Source organism: Mesoplodon bidens (genome assembly GCF_964165515.1).
Source record: "Mesoplodon bidens genome assembly, chromosome: 3".
NCBI lineage: Eukaryota > Metazoa > Chordata > Mammalia > Artiodactyla > Ziphiidae > Mesoplodon > Mesoplodon bidens.
This window is the reverse complement of record NC_138178.1, coordinates 94,879,103-94,906,586: the sequence shown is the minus strand read 5'-3', so window position 1 is coordinate 94,906,586 and position 27,484 is coordinate 94,879,103. Positions and strand designations below refer to the sequence as shown.

General features: G+C 55.9%; 1 protein-coding gene across 13 annotated transcripts; it reads right to left on the bottom strand.

Moving 5' to 3' along the window:
• Window positions 1-1,144: 1,144 nt before the first annotated feature.
• PLCB2 (phospholipase C beta 2) lies at window positions 1,145-20,210 on the bottom strand. Of its 13 annotated transcripts, none has more exons than XM_081228808.1 (32): window positions 20,102-20,210; window positions 16,766-16,843; window positions 16,053-16,121; window positions 15,297-15,437; window positions 15,092-15,171; window positions 14,956-15,009; window positions 14,774-14,849; window positions 12,309-12,409; window positions 11,962-12,128; window positions 11,726-11,872; window positions 11,399-11,556; window positions 11,037-11,119; window positions 10,680-10,764; window positions 9,917-10,079; window positions 9,669-9,778; window positions 9,450-9,546; window positions 8,396-8,480; window positions 8,139-8,263; window positions 7,469-7,623; window positions 6,781-6,945; window positions 6,102-6,201; window positions 5,583-5,687; window positions 5,322-5,416; window positions 5,118-5,193; window positions 4,813-4,857; window positions 4,472-4,706; window positions 4,220-4,385; window positions 4,033-4,109; window positions 3,843-3,938; window positions 3,223-3,280; window positions 2,451-2,537; window positions 1,145-2,093 (listed from the first exon to the last, which is right to left on the bottom strand). In XM_081228808.1, the coding sequence occupies exons 1-32, from the start codon at window positions 20,183-20,185 to the stop codon at window positions 1,890-1,892; spliced, it is 3,567 nt and encodes a 1,188-aa protein (XP_081084934.1). In that variant the 5' UTR covers window positions 20,186-20,210; the 3' UTR covers window positions 1,145-1,889. The 13 variants fall into 13 exon arrangements, 11 of the variants coding, with proteins under 11 accessions (XP_081084934.1, XP_081084935.1, XP_081084936.1 ...); XM_081228809.1 differs by having other exon boundaries at window positions 4,472-4,703; XM_081228810.1 differs by having other exon boundaries at window positions 4,813-4,854.
• Window positions 20,211-27,484: the final 7,274 nt, after the last annotated feature.

The following is a 27,484-nucleotide window of genomic DNA, read 5'->3' as shown; positions in this document are numbered from 1 at the left end:
GTGTATGCAGGCTGACCAATGACAGGCCTTACTCCTGTGAATGCGCAGGCCCCCTAGCCTCACCCTGCAGCCAGGGACTGCTAGCATCCCAGAGATCAAGCCCCCAGAGCGATGGGGGGAGGGGCTAATGGCATTTGCTGTAACTCTGATAAGAAAACAGCCTCTTCCCAGAATCAACGCCCACCCTGCCTCTCCAAAGCCAGTGTCTGTTTTCACTTGGGATTTGGGACTATGTCAATAGGTGCAGTGAATGGCTGCCCAGAAGCCTCTCTACAGCCTGTGTTTGGGTCAACCGTAACTGCCACAGGAGCCTGAGAATACCACCGCTCTAAGTCTGCCTAAAGGGGCCCAGGTGGCCTGACAGCTTGCGACTCCCCAAGAGGGTGGGGGGCACCTCTGCAGGAGGTTCTTCTGCTCCAGCCCTGAGGGTGGAGACAAGGAAGGGCCACATCTGGAGGAGTGGAGCAGAAGGGTGACATCACTTTCCAGTGGTTGTGGCATCAGGGCCGGCAGATGGGGAAGTGAATCCTCTTCAAGCCGAGAGGCAGGGCCATTCCACTGGGCTCTAGAAGGGACCTCGTGCCCGGGTCAATTCTCATGGACTTTTTCCCCAGCCCACTTCATTTGGGGGGCACGCTACTCCGCTGCCCCCCCCCATTTCTTTTATTTATTTTTGGCTGGGTTGGGTCTTCGTTGCTGTGCACGGGCTTTCTCTAGTTGCGGTGCGTGGGCTTCTCATTGCAGTGGCTTCTCTTGTTGCAGAGCACAGGCTGTAGGTGCTCGGGCTTCAGTAGTTGTGACTCACGGGCTCTAGAGCGCAGGCTCAGTAGTTGTGGCGCACAGGTTTAGCTGCTCCGTGGCATGTGGGATCTTCCTGGACCAAGGCTCGTACCCATGTCCCCTGCACTGGCAGGTGGATTCTTAACCACTGCGCCACCAGGGAAGCCCTGCCCACCCCCCTCTTTCTTAGCGGTAGAACAGAGGCCAGGCTTAGGCAGGAAATCTTGAGACAGGGTTCTTTAGTAGGAGTAAGAAAGAGAAAAATAAATAAACCTCATAAAGTCAGGAGAGAAAATGGTGCTGACCTTGTCAGACAGCCTGAGCGGAGGCACCTGCTGGGAAGTACCCCCCAGGCCTAGGAAAAGGGGTGGCTGGGCTCTGGGTGGGAGAGTGCCCGAAAGGCCGTCCTTCTCCCCTCACCCCCAGCCCCAGTTGTCTCAGTGGCCTGAGGGCCACACAGCTGAGGCAGCTTTTCCACATCAGCCTGCCATCCCCCAAGGGCAGGAGGCAGGGAAGGTACCTTAGCCTGGGATCCGGGGAGCAGCTGTCCCCAGGGAGCTGGAAGGAAGAGCTGGACTCTGTATCAGGGAGCTGACCATGAGGCCAACTCAGGGCAAGCCCAAGATGGGGCCTAGAAGCCAGGGTGAGCTGCCCGCCTTATGGCAGGAGAGTTTGGAGTTTGGACCTGCTTGAACTACACGTGTTGGAGTGGAGGTTCCAGGTGGCCGGGCCTAACCCTCCAGGTGAGGAAACTGAGTCCAGAGTGGCACACTAGGAAATGCAGAGTGGGGCCAGGGCCCCATTTCATGCCTCCAAGTTCATATTCTTTTGCCCTCAACAAACATGTGACAGACGCTTGTTCAGAAGGGAAGCGGAAGCAGGAGGGGCAGGATGTTGGATGGAGAGGACCTCAGGCCCCAGATGGGCCCCAGCTGGCCTGCTTCCTGCCTCCTACTTAGCCTGGCTGTTGAGAAAGGGGCTCCAGTGTCCAAGGGAGCTCCAGCTTCCCGCAGCTTCACGGTGCTGGGGCCCTTTCCTCCAGGGGGAATGGACCCACGTCCCAGAGAAGGGTGAATGTCCTTGCAGAATGTCCCAAGGGCATGAGGGCATCAGAGGAGGCTCTCCTGGGCATCTGTGTTCTCTGTGAGTGCATCCTGCTCACACAGCTCCCTGGAGACCCGGCAGGGCCTCTCAGGCTTGTCCTCCTCCGCAGAGGGCAAGCAGGCCCTGAGGCAGGTCCTCACCGACTCCTTCACTTCCACCTCCAGGCCCTTCATCTTGGCCTCGTACTCTGCCAGCGCCTCCTGCTGGAACTGTGGGGACAGCAAGGACCACCCCCTGGCTCAGGATGGGCCACCTGCCCACTCTTCCTCACCTGAACAGTGGAACCAGGAGATGCCTGGTTTGTTCAGACCTCCCAGGAGATCGGGGGGGGGGGGGGGTAGTGGAGCCCATCAGGGGGTCTTTCAGGAGAGGGAATTCCAATCAAGCAAAGAGATCTGCAGAGCTGCCTCATGATCCTCTGGGAATCAGAGCCCTGACCCCCTGGAGAGGGGCGAGTCCCCCACCACCATCCACCTCTTGACTGGCAGCTCCCCAGAGCTGGGTCCCTTTACACCCTGGAGCCAAGCCAGCTCTGCTGTGGGCCAGGGTAGTGGTCCCCCCGTCACCTGCTTTTCCATCTCCCGGATCTGTTCCAGGCAGGCTGCCTGCTTCTCTTCCAGCTTCTCCTGGTGCCTCTCCAGGTTCTCTGTCATCTGGGCAGGAGTGAGAGACAGAGAATCAGGACAGCATAAGCAGGCAATCTGGGGTGAAATCCAGCTACAATCCCAGTCAACCAGCTGTGAGCCTTTTGACAAATTCCTTAACCTTTGAAAAGTTGGGTTTTTTTGTTTTGTTTTGTTTTTTAATTTGTAAAATGAGGATAATAGTACCTGTCTTGCTGGATTATGAAGGATTATATGAGACGGTTCATGTGAAGCACCCGGCTTAGTGCCTGCACAAGGTCGGGACTCAGGAGCTGGTAGCTCTGTTACTGTTGTTAGTAATCCCCAGGGAGCTTTAGGGACATTCTCCACAGGGCTTTCCTTCCTCTTCTGACTCCCTGGAAGCCTGACTCTGGAAGCCCCCTTGCTCCCTCTTACTCACCCACCCCAATCCCACCTCCCCTTGGCCAGCTGGCCCATATCATTTCCATCGAGGGCAGCTGGCCAAAGACAGACTCCTTTAGGCTGGTATCCCAACCTCTGCACAAAGGTCAGAACCCTGGATGGCCTACGGGAAGCCCCTCCCCTCTACTGCCTCTCCCCCCATCCCTAGCTGATGGGCCACTCAGCCCATCAGCTGAGTGCATCTCAGTAAGGGCAAAGTAAAGGCCTTGGGGCCACTCCTTCCCTCAGAGAGAGAGAGAGTGTGTTTGGGAAGGGCACAGCTCTTACACACCTGCTTGATGACCTGCACCACCTCCTGGATGTGGGAGTTGTTAATCTCTCTCTTCAACCTGTTGGGGTGATCAGAGTTTCAGAGAGGGCAGGAGGCCCCTGGGAAGAGCTGGATGAGACAAAGCCTCCACAGGGTGTAGGCAACATGAGAACTCCATCGTAGAACCCTCTGTGGCTGGCATGCATCTATGTCTGGTCTGGGAACCAGCCAGAGGGGTAAGCATGGGGACCCAAGGAGGATCCTAAGGAGATATTGGCAGCCCTGGGGGCCCTTTAAGGGAAGGGCTTCCTCACTAAAATGCACTGTTCTTCAAGGCATGCATGGGAAAGTGCAGGTGGGAATCAGCTCTCCCAAGGTTTCACCTCCCTCTTTACACACTTGATTTTCCCTTAAATTCTTCTCTCTCCTCAAATAGTGGTGGCATCTGTGTTTTGCCTAAGGAGGACATTCTCTGATCAGAGGTGACGGAAGTAGAATTAACTTTCCAGAACCAGGAGACAGGCACATCTCTGGGAAGCAAGTCAGGACCCACTTGTAGGAAGGCCCCTTCCCACCCAGTGTGGTCCCTGCTCAGCACCGGGCCTGGAGTTTGAGTCCTGCGCCTCCCCTCCAGGGCTCACCTCTCCTGAGCCATCTTGTCTGTGGTGACCTTCATCATGGCCTGGATCCGCTCCAGCCTCTTGGCCTCCAGCTTTTTCTTCACCTCTTTGGTGTCACTGCAGAGAAACAGGCATCAGGAAGATGCTTCCTGAGACTTGGGCCCTCCTGGGAGGTAAGAGTCAGGCGTAGAAGGGAGGCAGGCATACGTACATCTCCAAAGTCTCCTTGAGGGTCTTCAGCTCTGCAGCCTGTTTCTCTCTGGCCAGCTCCATCATCTTGGTTATTTGCTGAGGGAGAGGAAGGACCGGCTGAGCTAAGACGGAAGAGATGCCCTTGGCTGTGCAGAGGGTGTGGGGTCGGTCGGGCCCTCGCTGCCTCCCCTCCCTCACGCTGGTACCTCGGCCACTTGCTGCGCCCTGCGCCTCAGGACACACTCGCACTGCTCCTCGCCCTGCTGCAGCAGCTCCAGCTCCAGCCTGTCCCTCAGCTCTCGCAGACGCGCGTCCGCACCCTCGGGGTCTTCGGCCGGCGCCGCCCCGGCGGGGTCCTCGCCCGGCGGGGTCCTGCGGAGGCCATGTGGCAACAAGCCGTGAGCCCCAGGCCGCCCGCGCCCGAGCCGCGGGGGGCCGGATGCCTCCGCCGCCCTTACCTCTTTTTGCGGGAGCCTTTCCCCGGGCCGAGCTTGCGGCCCCGACCCTCGCCGCCGCCCCCAGCGCCCGGCGGCCGGAGCTCGGCCCGCTGCGCCGCGCCCCTCTGCAGCAGCTCCTCCCAGCGCCGCGCGCCGCGCCGCTCCAGCTCCCGCAGCTCCTTCTCGTGCCGCCGCTGCAGCTTCACGACGCCCTTCAGCTCCCGCAGCTCCTCCAGGCTGGCGGTCCGCGGCTCTGCTGGGGCAGGGGTGAGGCGCGCGCCCCCCGGGAACCGCCCCCCACCCCGAGTCCCGGACCCTCCCTGGGCTCGACCCCAACGTCCCTCGGTCTCAGCAGGCCTTACCCGCAGCTTCTTTCGTGGCCTCCTCCCTGGCCTTGGCCCCGGCTGCTGCAAGAGCCAAAGGAGAGGCTCTCCGGTGCCCTCGGCTCGGCCGCTCCCGCGCCTCCCGGGGGTGGCGGTGTGGGCCCCCTGCTGCGCACTGCCCAGCCCGAGGCTTCACATGCAGCCGTTTCCTCCCCAGGTGAAAGTTTTCGGGGTTGTTTTTGTTTTTGTTTTTATAGAGATCTGCCCCCGTCTGGGATGTACCTACCGGTGCAGCGGAGAGATCAAGACCCTTCTGGTAGGTGGGGGGACCCCGCAGTGCGTACCTGCTGACCCGTTGCTTGTTGGAGCCGATGCCCCATTGACCTGGCGGGCAATTGGACTCCCAAGAGGGAAGGGATTCTGTGTAGGGAGGGCGTGTTAGGAAGGTGCTTCTCTCCCTGAGCCCTGGACTCTGCCCCCTCCCTCATCTTCCCACAGAGAGGGTGCAGCTCGTGGGGGCCCCTGGCAGTGGACCTAACAACACAGACCTCAGGCAGGCCTCCCATGGCTTCCTTGAGCTTCACAGACTTCTTATCATGGGCACTGAAGAACTTGATGGGATTGGCGAGGGCCACCGTGAGATCTGGGTGCACAGGGACATGGTGGGCCTGATAAGGAGATGTACCTGGGAGCCTCCCCCATCCTCACCTATGCCAGGATACCCTGTCCTGCCCCGCTCTGGAGGCTGGCTTGCGGAGAGGGGGGGGGATGGACACCCTGGGGCTTCCAACATTCCACGGGCCTCCCACCTGCCCAGGTGTCAGGTACATAGTCCTTCATCTCCAGGAAGACAAAGAGTGCAGGCATGGTGAGCGGCATGTTGCTCTCACTGTGCAGGCACAGATGGTGGTATCCTGTGGGACATGACCGGGTGGCCAGTGAGGCAGAACCCACTGCTGCCCAGCACTGCTCACCAGCAGCCCAGTGCTCGACACGTCTGGCTTCAGTCTGGCTCTACCTCATGTGGTTATTGTTAGGATTAAGTGAGAAAGTGTTATAAGCCCGTAAAGCATTTTAAGTGCCCAATAAGTGTCAGCTACTTGGGAAACCGCCCCAGTAGTTCCAGAGAATTAGAGACATTGTGTTGGGTGGGCAGAGTCCCCACCTCTGTCAGTTTCCTGGAGAGGTCCTATTCCTGCCCCACTTTCCCGGGCTGATAACATGACAAGGCCACCTCCCTGAAGCTGCCCCACACTCTGGACGGGATCCTGATGCTGGTCTTGGTCTCAGACCCACTGGGAACAGCAAAGAAGAACCCCTATCCTTACCAGAATTCAGGGCATTGATGGGGATGATGCGGTGTCCAAGAAACTTGTTGCCATCCTCCATCACAGCCACCCTGAGGGAGGCCAGCTCAGGCATCAAGATCTGGGGAGAGTTCAGGACAGGACAAGCTGGAGAAGGGAGAGAGTGGCCAAGCTGCCCCCCTTCCCTGATTCCAGAAATCTAGGGTCAGTGTGAGAACATGGCAGGCTTTACTGGATTTGGTGTGGACAGAGGGCCCACTCTAAGCCACACACATAGACATCCTAAGGGCTCATGTCATGGCTGGTCCACACAGGGCAGACAGCTGGATGTGCAGCCCAGGGCTCCAGGGGGCGTGGTGCAGACAGCCCTTGGAAGCTTTGTCAACAAGTATCCAATGGGAGCAAAAGGCCCCCATGATTCCTTGGGTCCCTGCACCCTGGTCTGGGAGTTCACATTTCTGCCTCTAATCGTAACATGGACAAGCATGCACATACACACATGTACACACACATACAAAACTTGCCCACAAAGTAAATTTCTGTAAACTTGGTTTTTGGACTCTTGAAACTCAGGAGGGCACAGATGAGGGGTGGGAGAGGAGGAGGATCAAGGAAATCCCTTTATGTAATTTCTCTTCTACAAGTAGAGACCAAGAACCAGGGACAGATCCCAGCCCCTGCCCTGATCTAGCCACCCCACCTTTTCAAAGACAAAGGGCTCCTCCTTCCAGACAGGATTGATGGAATTGGTACTGGGTGACAGCTTGGTGCGATAGCGCCTCTTGGGGTCCCCAGGAAGGCCAAACAGCTCCACTTCCACATAGGTGCGCACACTGCGTTCTGACAGGAACTGCCCAGAGATCACCTGGAGTTTGGGGCCCATGGGAGACCAGCATCAGCTCCCCCACCCAGGCCAGAACTTAGGGCCTCCATTCCCCCTAGCTGAAACATCCATTCTTGGATACTGTGAAGAGCCCCATTCAAGTCTGGCCACAGAGTAGAGGCTGTGTGGCTTAAGGGTTACAGCTAAGCTCTGGCACCCAGGGTGCTTCCAGCATTTAGGGAAGAGGTGTGGGACTCCCCACCTCCCTCCCCAGCGAGGAAGGAACACGGCCCTCCCCCCGGGGCCTGGGGCTCCTGCTGCCCCACTCTTCTCCCCTCCCCCACCCCAGCCTCAGCCCTTCCCCTTGGTTTCCATGGGGACCAAGAGGCAGCCTCCAGTGCTGAGGAGGAGGCAGTTTCCAAGGCAACTTGCTACTTCACGAACTGGCTGGGGCTGAAGTTTTCGGGATATCGGGGAGGGGGTTGGGAATGGAGGAGTGGGGCTCCTGTGTCTTTCTCCTCAAGACCCCAGCCCTCCCGGCCACTTGTCCACCTCAGGGCCTTGCCGTAATGGAAAGGGTGGTGGCTACCACCACGTCGATGCGGTCCACCGAGAAGGGGTTGAACTGCTTGTCCAACCGACGCATGAACTCATGCTTGAGGAGGTAGCCACTCTGCCCGTTGAACTCAAAGAGCGCCATGTTCTGCTGCATGGGCAGGTCTGGGGGGACAAGGGCACTCAGGAAGGGCGGCCCAGCTCTGGGTTTGCACGCAGCCTCTCTTTCCACATTTCCCAGCCTTTCCCGTCTCGCAAATGGGGAGGTTGGGTGGACCGTGAGGATGAGGGTTTCTCATGTCCCAGCCTGGTTCCTTAGGGTCTCATCTCTCAGGAAGGGCCCGCAACCTGGAGTCAGCAGGAGCAAAGCCACAACCGGACCTCAAGCTCACAGTGGGAGTTGAGGCCAGTGGAGCAGGTGTTCCCACAGACCCACTCAGGCCGAGCAGCCAGAACCCATGCCAGCACCCTGGCATCATCACAGACATACTCGTATACGTGCAGTCACATAGGCATGAGCTGATGCACTAAACGCTCGCACACATGCACATGCGCCCAGAGCCTAAATGAACATCAGCCCCCCGGCCCCCAGGTCTGTTCCAAAGACACCCCCTCCCCAGGGAAGGGGTAAAGGTGGGAGGGGCAGGGGAAGGTTCTTAAGGGCCTGAGCATGCCCTCACCCATCGTCTGGAAGTTGAGGGCAACCATCTGGCAACCAGCATTCCAGAACATCTGGGGCATGTAGTTGGAGGAATCCATGCGGGTGCCCTTGGGGTAGATGCGGCTCATCTGGCGCTTGTTGTAGCTGCCGCAGGGTATAGGAGCCAGCAAAGCCACCTGCGCCGCGAAGACCCACAGACCCCCTGCGAGCCCCGTCCCAGGCCTCCCCCTTCCCTCCACCCCACCGGGGACCCTGGCACTGAGGTCTCAAGGATACTCCACAAATTGCACTGAGGACTTGGAGAGCAGGTCGTAAGCCTTGAGCTCCGTGAAGGAGGAAATGACATAACTTCGGTTCTTCTCTGTGTAGGGGAGAAAGAGGAAGGAGAGTCCGCGTCAGCCTGACCCCTCCCACAGACTTGCCCTCCCCTGTGGTGCGGCTCCCTCCAGCACAGAGATGCCTCCAACCTAGCGTTTCCACCGAGGGCTGAGAGTTGAGGGGCCACCCCTGGGGTGGGGAATGTGCAGATCTGTGTGGGTAGCAGTGTGTGCTGGAGGTAAAGGGTACGCACAGTGGATACATACGCACAGGGATGGGGTGTGCGTGCCAGAGTCCTAAAGGGTGGGGTACGTGCCCTGGGTGGACGCAGAGGCTGTGGGAAACACACAGCGATGAGCCCAGGGGGTCAGGAACACGCTGTGATGCCCAGGGAGCAGGGTGCAGGGGTAAGAGGCACACAGCAAGGGTGGTGCACAGGAGGGGGTGCAGGCTGGGGCTTCAGGGATGAGGAGCCAGTGCTGCAGAGCGCGTACAGAAAAAGGTGTTCGTGTCGGGGCTGTGCACAGAGGGTGAGAGGAACTCTTAGCGCGCGTGTCCGGAGAAGATAAAGGTAAACAGCACGGACGCGCTCAGAAAGGGAAGGGAACAAGGGGCAGGTGTGCGCTGGCTGGTTTCTTTGCCTTCCTCCCCATCCCAGGAGTTCTCATGCCCAGGCAGCCACAGAAGGAAGCTGCAGGAGCCCCAGGCCGCCCGGCTGAGGTGGCCCTTGGTAAATGACCTGCCTGTCACCGACACACTCCAGAGCATTCCGCTTGGTGCCAAGTTCTCAGTACAGTGATGGGACACTGGGAGCCACTGCCACTTAAACATGCCTTTGCCTGGCTCCTCTGCTGGGTATTTATAAACAGGGCCCCCAGCCCAAGGAGAGGGAGGACCCGCCTCGCCCTCACCCCCACCCATCAGGCTGCTGTGGCACCTGGACACGCTTCCTAAGGGCCTTCTCCTGAATCTAGCCTAACTTCCAGCTTACCACCACCGCATGCTAACTCACGGGCAGAGGACTCGAAGGAGATGAACTTGGTGGGTTGGACGTAATTGACTAGGCTGGACATCTCCTTGTAAGCCGTCACCTCCAGGCCCGCTGTGCCCTAGGGAGAAGGGGGGAGGATGGGGAAGAGGCCAGTTCAGAGCCCAGGGACCCGGTCCCACGCCCCCGCCTGGAGGGCTCTGCAGTGGAGCTGGCAGAAGGGCCTCGGGGCTCCCCACACACCTCATCTGACTGCATCTTCTTCATCTCTTCTTCATCCAGGCTTCCCGACTCCTCCTCTTCCTCTTCCACCTCCTCCTCCTCCAGCTCAGCCCCTTCCTCACCAGCCCACACTGCCACATACAGCTCCATCAGCACTGGGGGTGGGGGAGACCCCCACACCAGGCTGGCTCTCCCCTCCAGGCCCAGCCCCTCTCTCCCATTCCAGGTGCTCCTCCACGGCCACCCCCACTCCTCCCAGGCGGACTCACCTGTGTCCTCACCCACAGGGACATTGGGTGGGCCGCTCCCCTCAGCCTCCCCACCCGGCTCCTGGCTGGGGGCTGGGGGACCAGAAAACTGGTTCTTTTTGTTCTTGATGAGGATCTTGCCTCGGAGATCCTCAGGGCTGGGCAGGGGGATGCCTGGTTTCAGCTGTGGGAGAGGAGAGAGGGTCCTCAGCACTATCTCCGCACCTTCAGGGTGTAGCCCAAGCTCCTGCATGGCAAGCTATGCTGCACCTGCCCCCAGCCTAACTCTCCAGCCTCTCCTCTCATCACTCCCACCTCGTGCGCTAACCCCCTGCCTGACCCAACTTATCCCAGCTCCTCAGTGATCTTTTCTCAACTACTCAGCCTGCCTAGAACACCCTTCCCCACTCTCACCAAGATAACTCCATTCTTTCCCTCAGGTTTCAGCTTAGCCATCACCTCCTCCAGGAAGCCTTCCCTGATCCTCAAGACCAGATCTGAAGCCCCAGGTGCTCTCGTAGCAGCCAGTGGTTGTAATGGCCTGGTTACTTGTCTGCCTCCTGACTAGAGGGTAAGTGATCTGAAGGCTGGGACTGCCCCTCTGCTACTGACATACCCCCCAAGCCCAGCACAGTGCCTAACACGTGGTAGATGATAGGACCCCAGCCCCAGTCCTCCCAAATGAACCCCAGCATCCTCTGGGGACATCTGCCTCCTTAATCTGGCACCCTGCTCTGGCTCCCCAGCCCTCAGACCCAGATGCCCCACAGTGAAGTCCACTCACTGGGAACTTTTCCAGTGGCTCTGTGAGCAGCATATCCCCAAATATCGTTCGGCAGTACTCGGCCATCTTAGCCTGTTGGCGGGGTCTGCAGGGAGCAGAAGTGGATGTGGTTCAGCAGCTCCACTCCACCCTCTTGTCCATCCTTTTGTGCCCCCTGATGACCCAGATCAGGGGCTCAAGATGTTGGGGAGGCAGGGACACAGGCAGGAGAGCCTGGGGTCCCAAGGAGATTGTGTTGAGACCCGGGAGAGAGCCAGAAGGCATGGCTAGAGGCTGGGGACAGTTGTGGGGAGGGGCAGCTGCAGGCGGGAGATGGGGACAGGGTAGAGAATGAGGCTGGATGGCCTGGATACGCACGAGTCCACGTGGTTTTCAAACGACAGGATGACCGGATAAGGGGAGGTCTTAAAGGCACTTTCTGCAATAGCTTCAATTGCTTCCTGGAGGAGAAGGAGACCCCATGGGGAGGTCAGTGCTGTGCCTCCAGGCTTCGCCTCCCTCAACGGCATCCTTCCCCACTCCCCAGTTTCAACACACACATAGAATTGGAGGGCCACTCTTGGCCCCGTGTCTCTTCTGGTCCTCTCTGGACCCACACTGGTCCGAGGCCTCCCAGCCATCCCTCCTCTCAGGCCTCACTCCCCCCAACCCCAAAAAGCTCATGGCCCAGGGCCCTTCCCTAGTGCCACTGCCACCAGCCTCCACACGACGAGCCTCACCTTGAAATAGATGTCTGTGGTCATGGTGAAGCCGTGGGTGATAATGGGCTCCTCATCAGGAGGCTTCCCCTTCCAGCAGTCCAGCTCCACGCAGCGGCAGCCCGCCAGCAGCACCTGGCGGTACATCTCGGCAGAGGAAAGGCCTGAGAACTGGCCGGCTGAGCCAGAGGAGGGGCGAGGGGCGGGGGCTTCACTCAAGGGCAGTCCAGCTCTGCCCCGCCCCACTCCATCATGGGGCAGCCCTGTGGGCAACCCCTGCAGGGGATTCAGGGAGCAGGAACAGCCCCCGTAAAAGGAGAGGTTGGCAGTGAGGTCGCCAGGGCCCACCTGTCAGGTAGGTGTTGTGGGAGGAGTTGATGAAGTAATGGTTGAGCGGCTGCGTCATGTCGTGGTGCAGCAGCAGCTTGTCCTGGGCCAGCACACTGTTCTCTGGCCCGCAGAGAAACCACACCATGCCCTCGGGGGACAGCTGGCCTGGGGGACAGGGGTGGTTGTCAGGGCAGCAGCCCGGCTGCCAGGACCGGAGAGGACCGTGGAGGATCAGAAGTTCCCTTAGTCCTCACCCCTCTGCACGTTGATGCCTCTGGGCTCGTACTTGTCGATGAGGCCCTGCACCTGGTCAGGCCGCGCAGGCGGGAACAGCAGGGAGTTGAGCCTGGAGTCGCGCTGTTTCTGGTTGATGAATTTGGCCAGGTGCTCCTTAGTCATGTAGGGTTTGGCCTTGGCGTGGCTGCAGGCCAAAGAGAGGAGCACAGGTCTCCTCTGTATCCCCTGGGCTGGGGGCTGGGGTGTGGGTAGTGGGAGCTAGGACAACCCCCTTCTCCAGCAATGCTACCTAATTGTCAGCATGGCAGGTGGGAATTTTAGCCACCACCCCTTCCCCAAGACCAGCCCAGCCCAAGAAGCTCACTAGGAAGTGAAGATCTCATCTATTTCTGGCCGAGGACAAAGGCTCATGAGGAAACTCTTGTAGACGGATTCTGGGAAGTCCTCGGGATTGATGGCATCATTCTGGGGGATAGAGAGTCACCTGATGACTCCTGCCCCCACCTTCCAGCACTAGAGACTAGGCCCAGCCCTGCGCGAGGCAGCCCGGGGAGAGGGAGGGCTCAGGACAGACAGAAGAGCATCAAGGGCACCCTGAGCCCCCACTTTTCAAGGCCCTGGTTGCTGAGCAGAGAGCATCTTAGCTGGTTTGCTTTGCCCCTGGATTGATACTGGCCAGTCTCTTGGCTGGGACAGGATTCAAACTAAGAATGACCAGAACTGGGAAGAAAAGAGCTCAGAAGCAAGCTTCGCTGTTTGCCAGAGCTGTGGGCTATCTTTTTCTTTTTAAATGGAGGATAAATTTTCAAAAAGAAGCAATTTGCATATAAACAATGCACCTGACAACGGAACCCCAAGATGCACGAAGCAAAACTGACAGAACTGAAGGGAGAAATAGACAGTTCAACAACCATAGTTGGAGACACCAAAAAGCACAAGGCACAATAACAAAAAATAGACAGATTGGACTTCATCCAAATTAAAAATTTTGGTGTTCCAAAGGATACTGTCAATAAAGTAAAAAGAATGGGAGAAAATATTTGCAAATCAGATATCCAGTAGTAGACAACTTCACACTAAAGAAAACCCAACTGAAAGATGGGCAATGAATTTGAATAGATATTTCTCCAAAGAAGATATGCGAATGACCAAGAAGCACATGAAGAGATGCTCAGTCAGCATCGTTAGTCCTTAGGGAAATGCAAATCAAAACCGCAATGAGGGGAATTCCCTGGCGGTCCAACGGTCAGGACTCTGAACTTCCACTGCAGGGGGCACGGGTTTGATCCCTTATTGGGGGACTGAGGTCCCGCAAGATGGGTGGCGTGGCCAAAATAAATAAATAAATAACATAAAACCACAATGAGATACCACATCACACTCACAGGATGACTAAAGTAAAAAAAAGAAAAAAAAAAGACAGACAATAACAAGTGTTGATGAAGATGTGGAGAAATTGGAACCCTCATACAATGCTGGTGGGATTGTAAAATGGTATAGTCATTTTGGAAAACAGTGTGGCATTTCCTCAAAATGTTAAGTATAGAGTTACCATATGACCGAAGAATTCCACCCCTAGGTATGTCCTCAAGTGACTTGAAAACATACGTCCAGACAGAATCATTCATAACAGCATTATTCGTAATAGCCCAAAAGTGGAAACAACCCAAATGTCCATCAACTGTTGAACAAAATGTGGTATATCCACACAATGGAATAGTATTCTACAATAAAAAGGAATGAACTACTGATACATGCTACAACATGGATGAAGCTTGAAAACACTGTGCTAAATGAATGAAGCCTGACATCAAAGATCACATATTGTATGATTCCATTTACATGAAATGTCCAGAATAGACAAATCCATAGAAACAGAAACAGAAAGTAGATTTGGTGGCATTCAGGGATTCTGTGCCTTTGCATTCCATTCCAGAAAAACCCATCAAATGTTTTCCAGGATCATTCTGGAAAGCCATCATCAGTCTTAGTTTGGAACAGAGGCTCTGAGCAGGATAGCTAGACCGAATCTTGGACCCATCAGCTGCAAGCAAAGATGGCGCAACGGCTCCTCCCGGGATGCAGGAGAGCTGCTAAATAAGGAGGACTTAGCCAAGGTGGGAACTCAGGAGGCAGGAGAAAAGGAGGCTGGACGTGACAGCCCAAGTGGTGCCCTCAGCAGCAGCCCATTCCCACCCTCTCCCCAACCCCAAGCTTGCATCCCCTGTGGCTCATTGCACCAAGGGGTCACCAGCTCCGTAGAGTTGAGTGTGGGGGAAGTATTCCTTCTGGGATTCATGTGGAGAAGTGATCTATGAGGCCTTAGTTTTATTTATTTATAACATTCCAAATTCTTACCAGGAGAAAAGACTCCATGGAATCCACAAAGGCACCGGCCAAGGGAGGACAGGGGCCTGAGATCTACCCCCGCCAGGCAGGAACCCTGGCTCAGGGCTGCATCTGCCCAGAGGGCTCCTTTTTGTAAGTCACATAAGGCATCTCATGGGGTGACCCAGCATACGAGTTGTAATTAAAAATTACTTAAGTAAAAAGAAAGGAAAAATGTTTTCCTATTGGAGCTCAAGAGGTATAGACCAACCTGCTCTGAACCCGGCACCTCAACCCCCTGCCCCGGTTCTGTCACTGTGCCTTGTATCAGGAACCGGTGGCTCTAGAGTGAACTGACTTTTCGGGCTCTTGGCTGGGACTGAACTGTCATTCCTGCCCTCCCCATCCCCACCAGGCCTGCCCAGGGTGCCCTCCAGTCCAAGGCAACTCAGATGAGAAGGAGAATGCTGGGGGTGGGCTGGGGAGGGGGGAACCACTCACCTTGCCTTTTGGGAGGTGGCAGGCGCTGAGGGCAGCTTCCACCCGCTTGCGGTCAGCAGGAAACATCTGGAAAAAACTGAAGAAGCAGAGAAAAGCACCAGGCCAAGAGAGGGGTCAGGCCTGGAGAGGGAAGGCCTTGGGGAGCTCAGAGGACATGTGGGGAGGGGGGAGGGGAGACTCACTTCTTCACAGGAATCTTCCCTTCAGGGTTGAGCTGCATCTTGAGCTTCACCAGGCTGGTGGGCAGAAAGCAGCCCGTCAAGGCCCGGGCTGACACACTTAGCCCCATGCGCTTAGGCCAGGCAGGCAGGCACTTACCTCTTGTCCAGGAAGGTGCTGCGGGAGGCGTTGGCCATCAGCGGGTGCTTGGCCAGAGCCAGGATATCTTCAGCCCAGTCCTGCAGGACCCCAGGGCACAGCAGTCAGGCCCCCAACCACAAAGGTGCCGCCCAACGTCGTGGCCCCGGCCCGTCTCTCAGGCTGTCCCAGGTGCCCAGCCCCAGACCAGGCGCCCCCGGTGCACCTTGCCCACGTTCTCTTTGTAGGAGACGAAGTTATGGAAGGTGAGGTCCACCATGTCGGGGCCAGACACCACGGTGAGCGTCTTCAGCAGGAAGTTGTTGTCAGGAAAGTCCATGTTGAAGACATCCCGGAGCTTCTGGCTCTGCAGCAGGTCGTGACACAGTTAGGATCAGAGGTGTGTGCCCCCATCCCTGCCCACTGTGGCTCTCCCTGTCTTTCCCTCTCAGCCACTTGAAATCTGGCCCACGGGGGTGGCATCCCATCCATGCCCATCTTAGGAGCCACGGGAGGGAGAGGCCCACAGGAAGAGATTAACCAAGACTTTGGGGCCTGGGAGTTCTGTGGATTTTGTTTGCCATTTTTCATTTGAAGACAGATTCTTAGTCCCCAGTCTCAGGGAATCCTGCTTTCCACCAATCCCTTCCTCCAATTTTCCTACCAGCATTAGGCAAATATAGGCAAAGCAGTCGGGGTGGAGGGGGAGAGGATGCAAGCAACACCTCTCAGACAGCCTGGGGTGCTCTAGGGGCAGTAGGTGGCCACGCAACATCTCCATCCACTGTGCCCTGATACCAAAGCCCCAGCAAGCCAGGGAGCAGTCATACCCCTTCCTCAGCTCAGGGAGAGACCCTCTGCTCAGCCCACGGACCCTTCCCTGGCTCCAGAGATCAGGCTCCCTGCCCCCACAGGGACTCCTGCCCCAGCCCCGTGGAGCTGGTGGCCTTGCTGAGCCTGGGCTGCTACTGGGCCCACTTACCTTGGGCATCTTGGCAAACTTCCCAAAGCGGGTGTCCCGGATGCTGGTGATATCCAGAAACTCCATCTCCTGGTAGGAGCAAAGACAGGATGTGGACAAAGACATCAGGTCAAGAATGAAGGGCAGCGAGGAGGGAGCTTCACAGCCCTTCACACCTTGGCCAGCTGCCTTCTCTAGATGCCAGGACTGTGGGGCTTCCCAGACCCCAGCCTTCCCTCCTCAGCGATCGGGCTCTCCTTCCTCATGGTGACGCTCCTCCCTTCCCCTCTGGCCACTCCTCCCCTGGCCACTCAGTTACTTGGGAGCTGTGACCTCCAGCCTCCCCTCCACCATCCTGGACTCTCCCCAGGTTCCCCCTCCCTTCCTTCCGCCCAGGTGCCGAGGACCTTCTCTGATCTCTCTGAGCCCTCAAGTTTACCCAGAACCACAGGCAGGGAATCAGCCTTCAGCAGTAGCTCTAATTCCTTTCTCTCTCTCTCTCCAAGGGACACTAAAGCTGAAGCATCTGGGCCCAAGGCAGCCATGGATGGAGTGACTGCATCCTCCCCCCCAAAGCAAATAGCCCCTGCCCACAGGAGATCCCCCCAGAGCCACCCTTCTGGGTCACTCTATACTCCTGGCATCCACACCTCCACCCCTGTGTCATCGGGAGGCTGCTTGGACTCAATGGAACAGCAGGAGCTCAGGGCCATGGTAGGTAGGGGCCGCCTCACCTTATTCTGATATGTCCAGTACAAGTAGTAGCCCTTGGGATCCACACGGAGGATAACCGGGGAGGCTATTGTTGTTTCCTGCAGAGAGAAGGAGTCAGCTCCCTGCTCTGAGACTTCAGGCCGAGCTTTCCTGGCCCAGGCCAGGGGTTTCAGAGCTCACCATCTGCCTAGGAGGTGGCCATCCCAGGGATCTGCAGGCGTTTCTCTTTGTTCTCCAGAGCTAAGGGCTGGGTATAAGCCTTAAAAGCTCTGAACCAGGGGTGGGGAGGGGTAGAGGATTGGAGATGACATTTCTGGAAGAGAAGAGGGTTTCCCTCTAAATCCCAAATAGAAGATCTCCCTCTAGACCCCAAGCAGGGTCTTGGCCCCCACCTCACACTATTTTCAAGGCCCACAGCTCAGCCAAAGAGGTAGAATGTCCCTCACCAAGACTCCATGCTACCCCCAGAAGAGCTGAACACGGTGAGAGCTGAGAGCCCAACTCCCGCAAAGCTGCCTAAGCTTCCTGCCTGCCCAGCCCTTCCATCCATGAACCTCCACTGCCCCACCCCCCAGCTGTCCCAAGTGCCTTCCCACCTCCCAGCCTCAGCACCCAGCCCCTCTTGCCTAAAATACCATCAGACTAGCTTCTGCAAAGCCTTTCCTGAAGCATGCTGCAACAACAGGGCGGGGGCCAGTTCTCAGACCTGGAAGCCCCTCCAGGAAATCCCCAAGGGGCTCCCGGACTCCCGGGAAACAAGCCTGTACTAGACCATGAGTTGCACGCGCCATGTTTGCTGAAGGAGCAAGTGAATGAAAAATGAACTCGCTTCTGAGTTCCTGCTCCGCTCACAGAGCACACAGCCTACCTTTTATTTAAATGGTCTCTGTGTGCACAAATAACAAGATACTAAAATCGAAGTTTCCAACAAGGCCTGATAGTTGGCTGCACACCAAACCAGACCAAATGCAGAATTTACAAAGGAGATGGCCCAGAAAAAGGTTCTCAGATCAGGGGCAGTTAGGATATGGGGGGAAAGAGAATACTGTGTGAGGAACCTAATTTTGGAGAAAGCTGTGTTGTGAGCTCCCTTCCCTCCCGAAGGGAGGGTCGGGGTACCTGACCCCTCACCTTAAGCTCGCACTTGGAGAGCTTTCGTCACCCCTGCAGTTGTGGTGCATGGCAAACTGGGGTCTGACTCCTGCCCAGGAAACTGAGCGGGTGAGAGAGATGCTGGTGTGCTAGGTGAGCCTGAACCCCCAGAGTCTGTGGGGCAATGAACTCGTGAGTATTTTCTGGGTCCAGAGTGGGCCTGTGGGAGAAAGGGGCAAAGCCGAAGGTGCAGGAAGCTGAGGGTGGTAACTGGATTCTGCGGGGCTAAAGAAGTAATTTCAAGTGAGCTCCTGAAACAGAGATGGCAGGAGGACCCTAAATAGGAGATCCCCAGCTCAGTGGGAGGGTCTCCTAAGAATCCTCAAAAATGCGCCTGAGAGAAAGAAGAAGCCTTACACTTCCGCCAGGCCCACTTCGTGATAGCAGCTGCTCAGTTAAGAACTTTGGTACCTCTTTCCCTCCTTCCTCATGGCACCCCACCCCTAGTGGGCATAGAGGAAGATCAGGGAACCCTCCCACAGGCCTTTCCACAGGGCCTGCAGCCCACCTGAAACCATTCTTGGAGGTGGGGCAGAAGATGTCATTCTAAATTAAGACTGGAGTTGTGAGTTATAACTAGTTTCTGAAGTAAGACTGGGCTTTGTGAGGAAAAGTGTCCTAGGCTTGTCTATTCCCCAGGAGCAAATGGAACATCTCATGACTGGCTGAGTTTCCTTCCATGGGTCATGGGGGAGCTTCTCCCACAGAATACATTGTAAACGGGCTGTGGGACACAAAAGTAAGCTGGGAGTTGATTACATCCTGTGCATTGTGCTTTTCCAGTACCCAGGTCATCTGCCTACTGGGCCAAAGGCAGTCTGAGAGCAGAGCCTCGTCTGGCAGGTGTGTGTGCCCCGTGACGGGGAAGATTCCTGCTCGTGGGAGGCAGGATCCAGGACCCTGCAGTGCCCTGCCTTGGGGAGGGCAGCGGGCCTGCCAGGTACACGGATGCTGGCTTGCAGAGAAGGCCACATAGCACGTCCCCATCCCTGGTGACCCTCTGCCCAGTCAGGTTACACGCACTTCCCAGAGGAACGGAGAGAGGCCGAGAGGCCGCTTCACTTTTCATTCTGAGCCACTTCCCTCATTCCACGGGCTCCTGGGACATGGCTCCACCATGCTGCAGTGACCACACCACTCGTGGAGAAGCAGAAAGCCTCTCACCACAGGCCCACTCCCCAGAGCCATGGCAACCAGATTACTCAGCTTAGCCCAGCCCCAAAGGCCTGAGAGCCTTAACTCACAGACTCAGAGCTCCCTCATCCCACCTGTAAGGAGAAGGAACCAGCCCTAAGGGCCCTTCCTCCCCCCGCAGCCAGTCCAGAGGCTTCAGGTTCCCTTCCTGGGAGCAGCCAGTGCTGACTGTCATGCTGGGCCAGCCCAGCCGTCTTACCTCCCTGAAGGAGGGGCCCCAAGTTGTTCCTCTCACCCGCCCAGGAGAATCCCTGGCCTATGGCAACACACACATCTTCAGGCTCCTGGAGGACTGGAGGCTGGGAAGCAGGCCCAGTTTGGGAAGCAGCAGACACAGTGGAGACAGAGGTACAGGGCAAAGTGTGGTTTCCCCTTCCCTGCAGACGGGCCGGCGTCAGGGAGCCAGGCTGAGAGCAGCTGGCGGAAGCAGAAGTCTATCCGTTCCCTCCCAGGCCCCTGGGAGGAGAGCCTCCAGTTCTCACTTGGGGTCCAGGAGCCTTTCGTGGCCACCCCACAGCAGCTGGGGGAGAGCAGGGCAACCCAGGGACAGGGACAGGGCCGGGGCCGAGTGGGGAGGGGCGAGGATTCCAGTCCAGGCGTCCGGCTGGGGCTGGAATGGGCTATCTGTGCTGGGAGTAGGGGCCTGGCTCAGCTCTGGGACCCCTTTCCTCCCACTGCCCAGACCGGGAGCAACACACCCTTCTCTTCTTGGGGGCTTTGGGGAAAGGAAGACCCAGACCCAAAGAAATTTCCTCCTATGACCACCCAGGCAGCTATCGTCTTCCCACATCCAGACACAGAGCCTTAGCCCCAGCAGCCAAGGGACACAGGCTCAGGGCACACACCCTCCCACCCAGGTTTGTTTATCTGGGTAGTTGTGTCAGCTGCCTGGCCAAGCCACAGAGGCGCCTGAGTCCTGGCAGACATAAACCAAGCCAGCGCCCACCCCCCTGCAAAGCCCCAAGCAGCGCAGCCGCCACCCCTGCAGCCCTCCGCCCAGCCCCACTCACATCATCCCATCTGATGAAGCGCTCCCCTTGGCTCAGATAGGCCTTCACCCCGGGGGGTTGAAGGACAGGGTTAAGCAGAGACATAGTGCCAAGCGTCCGTCTTAGGAGAGGCTGGGCAGACACAGCGCGCAGGAGGAGGGGAGGAAGGAGGGCGGGGTTGGGGGGGGGACTAGCTGGGCTCACATGGCACCCGCCCCAGCTAGTCCGGAAGTCTGGGCGCTCTTACAGCCCGCGGCGGGCAGTAGCTGGGTGCAGAGCTGAGTGCTTCGGCCAGAGGCCCATCTGCCTTTTAAATCAACCTCATCCCGCCTGCCCGCAGTGGGGGGCTGTGGTCGCTGCTCCTGCCCAGGGAGGCCGGGCTCCCCTCTGCAAAGCCCCCCACCCTCACCCAGTGCCTCAGCACTTCCTGCTCAGGGCTTCCTTCTCTGTACTGCTCAGCACTGAGAAGCAGGTCCTGGAGGCCTGGCCGCCCTGGAGCAGGGGCCTCTCCATCCCAGGGGTCATGCCTGGTCAGATGTGGGAAGGGGCCAGCTGGGGATACTGCTGCCCAGGTGGACACTGAGGGGGGCGAGCAAGGAGCTCACGAGGGGAAGGGACCCCCACAGAGGTGGGGTCCCAGAGCACAGGGGTCACTCTCAGAGGCCGAGGAGCCTGGGACCACCCTGGAGGTGGGAGCTGAGGGAGAAGCAGGGTCCAGCTGGGACTGAGCATTTTGAATAAGCAAAGTTTGCTGAACACCCAGCCCCTCCTTCTCGGTGCTTCCTCCCCATGAAAATGAGGTGCAAGTGAGGCAATCGCGCCCCTCACCCGCGTCACACGTGACTCCCTCCTCTTGGCCCTCCGGACCTGGACGAGGCCTGAAACCTCACTGACCAGCCGCCACTACACACACCGCTGCTTCAAGCACCCCTCAGCCACCAGCCTCCACCTTGCTGTCCTGCCAGGCTCCTTCCTCTGCCCTGTGCCGGGGCCTGTGGGAGAGAACGCTTGGGGCAGGAGGGCTGCTCGCAGGGGCCTCAGCTCACGGTGCTGCTCAGGGCTCATGGCCCTAACTCTGCTCTGGCCCAGCCCAGTCCAGCCCAGCCCACTTCCTCTTGCCTAATCTGCTCTCATCACCCTTCTTAACCCAGCTGGGGTAGCCGGGAGCTCTGCCCCGGACTTCCTTCCCCTCTCAGGGCCCGGTTTTCTGTTCCAGGTCCCAACATGGACATTTGTGCCACACCCTGACAACAACAGGACCCTCACCCAGGCCCTAGAACTGCCTCTGATGGCCAGTCCAGCCCAGGGCAGGAGGATGGGGGCCTCTAGGGGTTGGAGCTGAGGGGGTTCCTAGCACAAAAATAAGCCCTGGAAAAATGATTCTAAGACCACCAGGGTGGATCCTGGAGCAAGGCCTGACTGAACCTGTGGAAGCAGCTTGGGAATCCTCCATGCTGCCATGCCCTGTGCCCTCAGGACTCAGCCGCCCTGCCCTCCCTCTAAGCTCTGCTGTCTCTCATCTCTCCTCCCTCATCCCTCCAGCCTTGGACCCCTCTGGGGGCCCCTCTGGTACCTCCTGCTCTTCAGTTCCCTCCCTGGGATCAGATTCCCTCTCTGTCTGTTTGAATGCATTTTGCGAGGGAAATCCCTGTCCCTTCCCAAAGCCCCTGCACCTGTCACCTGCAGCCGCCCCTGCTCCCGTACCCAAGTCCCTCCCTCTGGTCCACCCTGCAGCCTTCTCTCTACTTTGGGCCTGGAAAGACAATCCCCTCTCTCTCCCTCAGCATGGGGATGGGGAAGGTGGAGGCTCTCTCATTTCACAGGATTGGGAGCGCCACAAGGAAGGCAAGGATTTCAGGGCTCTTTACTCTTTGACCCTTTCTATCTCCGGCTCTGAAGTTTGAGGCTCTGAATCCACAGAACAAAGCCTCACCCATCTTTACCCAGTGATGACACTGCCTGGACCCTGTTCTTGAGACCCCCCAACTGTAGCTTCGTCTGTCCTTGCCTGCCCACATCCTGCAAAGCAGCCCTCAGAATGCAAGAAATCCAAGCAGCAAAGGGAGCTGGGAAAACCTTCATCCAACAGGGATTTTTTTCCTTTAAAAATACATTTAGGTTTTTTTAAATGTGAGTTGACAAAAATACTATGTAAATAATGGTAGACTGGATACAGAGAAGATCAGAGAGGTCACACGGATACACAGTTTGGGAGACTGGCTCCTGGGCTGAGCTGAGAAGAGGGCGCCTCAGACAGTCTGCCAATCTCATCCCCCCCAGGGCAGAAGGTGAAGGGCGAGGATGCCCCCTGCTGGGCGCACTGGAGAGCACGTGCCTCCTGGGGAAAGGCTGGGAACCCCGAAGGCAGACCCTTAGGGAAGTCGCTGCTGGGTCTGTATCAGTTGTGAAGATGGGTATGCTGGAGAGTTTGGCATGTCCGAGCTTTGGGACACAGAAGGCTGTGAGAACTTTGGGCCATAGAAGGTCGTGCTGTCTCCCAGGGAGATACTGGTGGCCTGGAGCCCTGGGGGCAGGTCCCGAAGTCACTTGCTCACTTGGCGGCTTTGTGTGGGGACCTCTTGCTTTTTGGTTTCTCAACCTGTTCATCAGAGAAATTTAGCGGTGGAAGTCGAACTCAGATCTTTGGGTGGCCCAGTTACCAGACAAACGAGAGTCAGATTAGGTGGGTTTCTTACCTGATGCCATGACTTACCTGATGAAGCAGTGGGGTTCAGAAGCCCGGAGGCCTGTTGAGTGTCTTGGGCCAGTGGCTAGTTTACTTCTGGAATGAAGATTGGCTCAGATGTTGCATCCTCGAAGATCTGTTTCCTAGTCGGGTACAGGGAGCCAGGCTGGGCTCACTACTCTATGAACCCAGCCACTTACTAGCTGGTTTATCTTGTAACAGTCCTGTGCTTCAACTTTCTTACCTGTAAGATGGGGATAATTATGCCTCACAGGACTCTATAAGAATTAAGTAATATAATGGATGTAAAGTACTTAATACCCTGCCTGCACATGAGCTCAATATTATTATTATTATTATTATTATTATTATAATTACTTGTTAGTAGACACTGACAGGAGAAAAGCAGTTTCTTATTACTTCCTCCTCAGTGTATATTGCTATTCTTTCCACAACTATCTTCACTGATTTGCTCTTTGGACTTTTTGTGGGGTTTTTTTTCCAGCAGTTTGTGTGGATCAGGTCCTGGACCCACCTTCCCAGGGCAGGCTGAGTTAGGGGTGCTCCTGAAGCAGGCTGTCCCCCAAGCAGCCTGAACTCGTGAAGTCACATCATGGGCAAATGCCAACCTCCCACCACCTCCACACCATCACAGCTGATGAGGCAGGCGTGACAGTGAAGACCAGGAGGTGTCCATCAGTCCGGCTGTATGTCCAGCTGTGGCTCCAGATCCAGCCACCCTCTGCATGCTGAGAGCTGAGTGTGAATGCAGGCAAGGACAAGGCTGGGTAGCAGGTGCTGAGGCTCCGCTCCCTTAGGGAAAAAGGACAGGCGATCAAGAGTTCTCTGCAGAAACCCAGGAGGAAGACGTTGCCTGTCCTCTCATGCCAACCCCTCCCAGAATCATAGAAGGAACCAGCCTGGACTTAGAAGTGGAAAAGAATCAGTCCCATGTGTGTTTCCCTTTGAAGTATCATTTTGGATCAAACTTACCTGGAGGTGTAACTAGGGGAACACTGGATCCATCCTCAAGAAACCTAGATTTTAATCTCAACCAGAGCAAAGGTTAGCTGTGAGATCTTGGCAAGTTACCTGAGCTCCCTGATCTGTTAAGTTTTTGATCATTTCCAAGATTCCTTCCAGCTCTAAAAATCTCTGTCCCATCAGAAGGGCCAACCTTGTCACTTTCTCTGAGAGATGACAAACCTAGAGATGAGAGCTGAAGATGGCAGGAAAAGGATCAGCTTTTCCCCCCACCGGGTATTCTTGGACACATTACTCATCTTCTCTGCCTCTGTTTGTCTGTCTGTGAAATGGACCCGTTTTCATAAGTGTGACGGAAATAAGTTAGACAACATCCTTCTCCAGGTGGGCATGGTGCATTGCACATAAGGAGTGCCCTCAGAATTGATTGATTGCTTCTCTCCTTACCCCCGTCCTGGTCCATCTGTTTATCAGGACCTGGGCAAAGCCACAGTGAACCGGCCCCTCAACTTTGTGAATAGCAGGAAGCCAGTGAGGATAGGGGAGGTGTTGAGAGACAGACTCAGGATCCCAAAACTCCCTAACCTGCTGGAGCAACGGCCTGAACCTCACAAGGTAAAATGAACAGGGCTTAACTGAGAGATCCGGACTTAGCTCCAAGGCACCAACTGTACAAGGACAGGGTGGGGAAGTAGCGGCTTAGCAGAAGCATGTGTGAATAAAACTGAGGGTTTTCACTGACAGCCAGCTTCATATGAGTCAAACGAGAAGGCTGCCAAAAAAACGGACAGACTCAGGCTGCTGAATTAAAGTGGAGTACTGAGCCCAGTGACTGTCCATCTTGATAGCAATCAGAATCGTCTGGGAAGCTCTGGTAACACTGGATGCTCCTTGCTGTTCCCAGACCCACTGATTCAGGACCTGGGATGGGTGGGTGGCGAGAGGGGAAGGAAGTGAGGCGTTTGGATTTCCAAAGAGCTTCAGTCTTGGTTCCAGTGTGCAGCCAGGGCTCTAGAACCAAGAAACAGTCGGTCGCATTCTCATTCTTGGCATGTCAGACCACATCTAATGCACTCAGGGACTTCAGTCTCAGTGGCTTTATCACAGGGAAACGTACAAGCTGGAGGGCATTTGGTGGAAGGTGGCCAGGATGTAGGATGTACCTGACATTCTGTGAGGGCTGGTGGAGGGAACCACAACATGGACATAAAGGTGGTCAGGTGGTCCACCTTCAAATGGATGAGACTTGTTCACCTGGGTCCTAAAGGTTGGAATCTTAGGTAGCTGAGGTGACTGTCTTAGGTCAGGTTTCTCATGAAACATTATGAAACAGATCTGCTTCTTGTAGGAAGTATATTGGGAAGTGCTCTCAGAAACAACACATCTGAGGGAGTGAAGGAATGAAGACTGAGCAGAGGAAGAAATTGATCAAGGATGCAGTCACAACAAAGGACGCCTCCACAGGGAGCTCGGGGGTTGGGATGACACTTCAGAGCTGCCCCAACTGAGACTGAACGCCCCACCCCGACCCAGCAACATTGACTAGGCAGATTATCCCTCATGAAGTCAGTCAAGGCAGCTACCTTTGGCAGCTGACGGAAATGCCCAGGGAGAGACTCAGCTGTGAGCGCTCAGCAGACAACACTCCTAGCAACTTGGGGATAAGCTTCTTGGTCCCAGAGGCAGGATCTGGGTAGTGCACTATAGCAACCATGACAGTACCCCCTTTGCACAGCCTGGAACTCTTTGCATCATATGGTAAGCACCCTCTGCCTGGGAATAGCCCCTCCAGAATTCTAGTGATTGTTTCCTCTGAGAAACTTATAGGAAGGTAAGTAGGTTGAACTTAGCACCCACTACTGAAGCTTGTCTTGGTGTCACACTGATATTCAGCATCCCTCCATTACCCATTCTAGATTCTCTTTACCTTCAGCTTGTACCTCTCCTGGTCTAGGTGGCTTACCTGGTGGGGTGACTCAGATCCTCATTCCCCAAGGAGTCTGAGCTCCTAACCACCATGCCCTTTTCAAACCATGCTGCTGAATCGTCCACTTACTACCAAAATTGGGCAAGGGAGTACCAAGAGACACCCTAGAGGGTCGCCTGGGTGCCAAACATCTTCTTCCCTGACCCCATTATATAGCAGCAGCCCTATCTCTTCCCAAGGATCAGGGTCAAGTACCCCTGGCAGGAAGCGACTCTTTTTTTTTTTTTTTTTTTGCCTGCTGGTGTCTTGGTACAAGGAACCTAAAAGGCAGGAAGCAGCCACACTTAAAATTGATGGGATTCTTTTTCTGTGTGCCCTCGTGGAAGTGTTCTACCTCTGGGAACTAGATTCTCTAAACCCAGAGGTCCTAGAACTGTAGGAATAGGAACCACGAATTCCCCCCAAAGAATCACTGGGAGTGATGGTGAGTGGGGTTATTCCTACTTCAACCCCTTGTTTATTAGGCTTTTATATTCTACCTGTTGGTCCATAGCACCATATTATAGTTATTGAATAGGGTACATACTTCATCCTGGAGCATGGCGTCCCATCATCTCTAAAACAGTGCTTCAGCTGCACCTTTGAAAGGCTTTTCTTTCACTCTATCAACTCTATTCACCAGTGGATAGCGATGAATGTGATGGGCCCAGAAGATTCTACAACCATGTGCCCATTTTGCTGTAAAGTGGGACTTTTGGTCTGATGTAATGTTATGTGAGATCCCATATCTGTGAATCAGACACTCTTTAAGCTCTCAGAGAGTGGTGCTGGTTGAGGCCTTTAGCAGGAAAGAAAAGCCATCCAGAACACATGCTGATTCAAGTCAAGATGAATCATCAAGCCTTCCCAATTAGAACAGGTGCAATGTAGTCACCTTATTACCAAGTAACATCAGATGTTGGCAGGTTGGAGATTTGGCAGCAACAATAAAAAGGCCAGCCTTGGTGAGTGGGAGCCCATTCTGCTGGGTGCACGCCTGCCGTCATACGCTATATGCCTATGTGTAGCCTCCATCTATGGCAACATGACCACTTTTCCATGTGCCAGTTGGGCCAGCACAAGTGGTAGATGACAGAGGCTGGCTAATGTCAACTAGCCAAGTCATTCTATCTACTTGGCTATTTAGCCTCTCCTCCATGGTGGATGCTCTCGGGTGGACATTAACATGCAATGTATAGATCTTCACACTTTGTGTCAACTCCCATAGATACATTCACGTGCCTCTTCTTCTTCCCAATTTTCCACTGTTTCCCTTTCTAGGCCTCTAACCAACTCATCAAGCCGTTTTCTACAGCCCATGAGCCTGTACATACTTTTATGTAGGGCCACTCTACCAGGCAGCCATGATGATGATTCGGGTCTCCAGATATCGGTGTCAACTCAGACACGGCATGACCTTAAAATGTTTGGCTATTCCACTTTCCCCACTGTACAGTTACCCAAGTAAATGGCCATAGGTCCCTTTGGGGAAGGAGTAGAAAATCATTACTGTACTGCCATAGTATTATGGAAGCCTTCCTCCTGGAGACCCAACCTCTCCTTCAGTCAAAGAGTTCTGGATCTGCCACCTGCCAATGCAGGGGACACGGGTTTGAGCCCTGGTCCGGGAAGATCCCACATGCCGCGGAGCAACTAAGCCCGTGCACCACAACTACTGAGCCTGTGCTCTAGAGCCTGTGAGCCACAACTACTGAGCCTGCGTGCCACAACTACTGAAGCCCACGTGCCTAGAGCCCATGCTCCACAG

What these genes read in the sequence shown, in the direction of transcription:
- PLCB2 (XM_081228801.1), bottom strand. Translation starts at nt 20,185, where the DNA reads ATGTCTCTGCTTAACCCTGTCCTTCAACCCCCCGGGGTGAAGGCCTAT. An exon ending in GATGAGATCTTCACTTCCTA is followed by an intron (nt 12,129 to 12,308) that starts GTGAGCTTCTTG and finishes TTTGGCCTGCAG; the next exon opens with CCACGCCAAGGCCAAACCCT. An exon ending in TCCGGGAGATGGAAAAGCAG is followed by an intron (nt 2,094 to 2,450) that starts GTGACGGGGGGA and finishes CTGTCCCCACAG; the next exon opens with TTCCAGCAGGAGGCGCTGGC.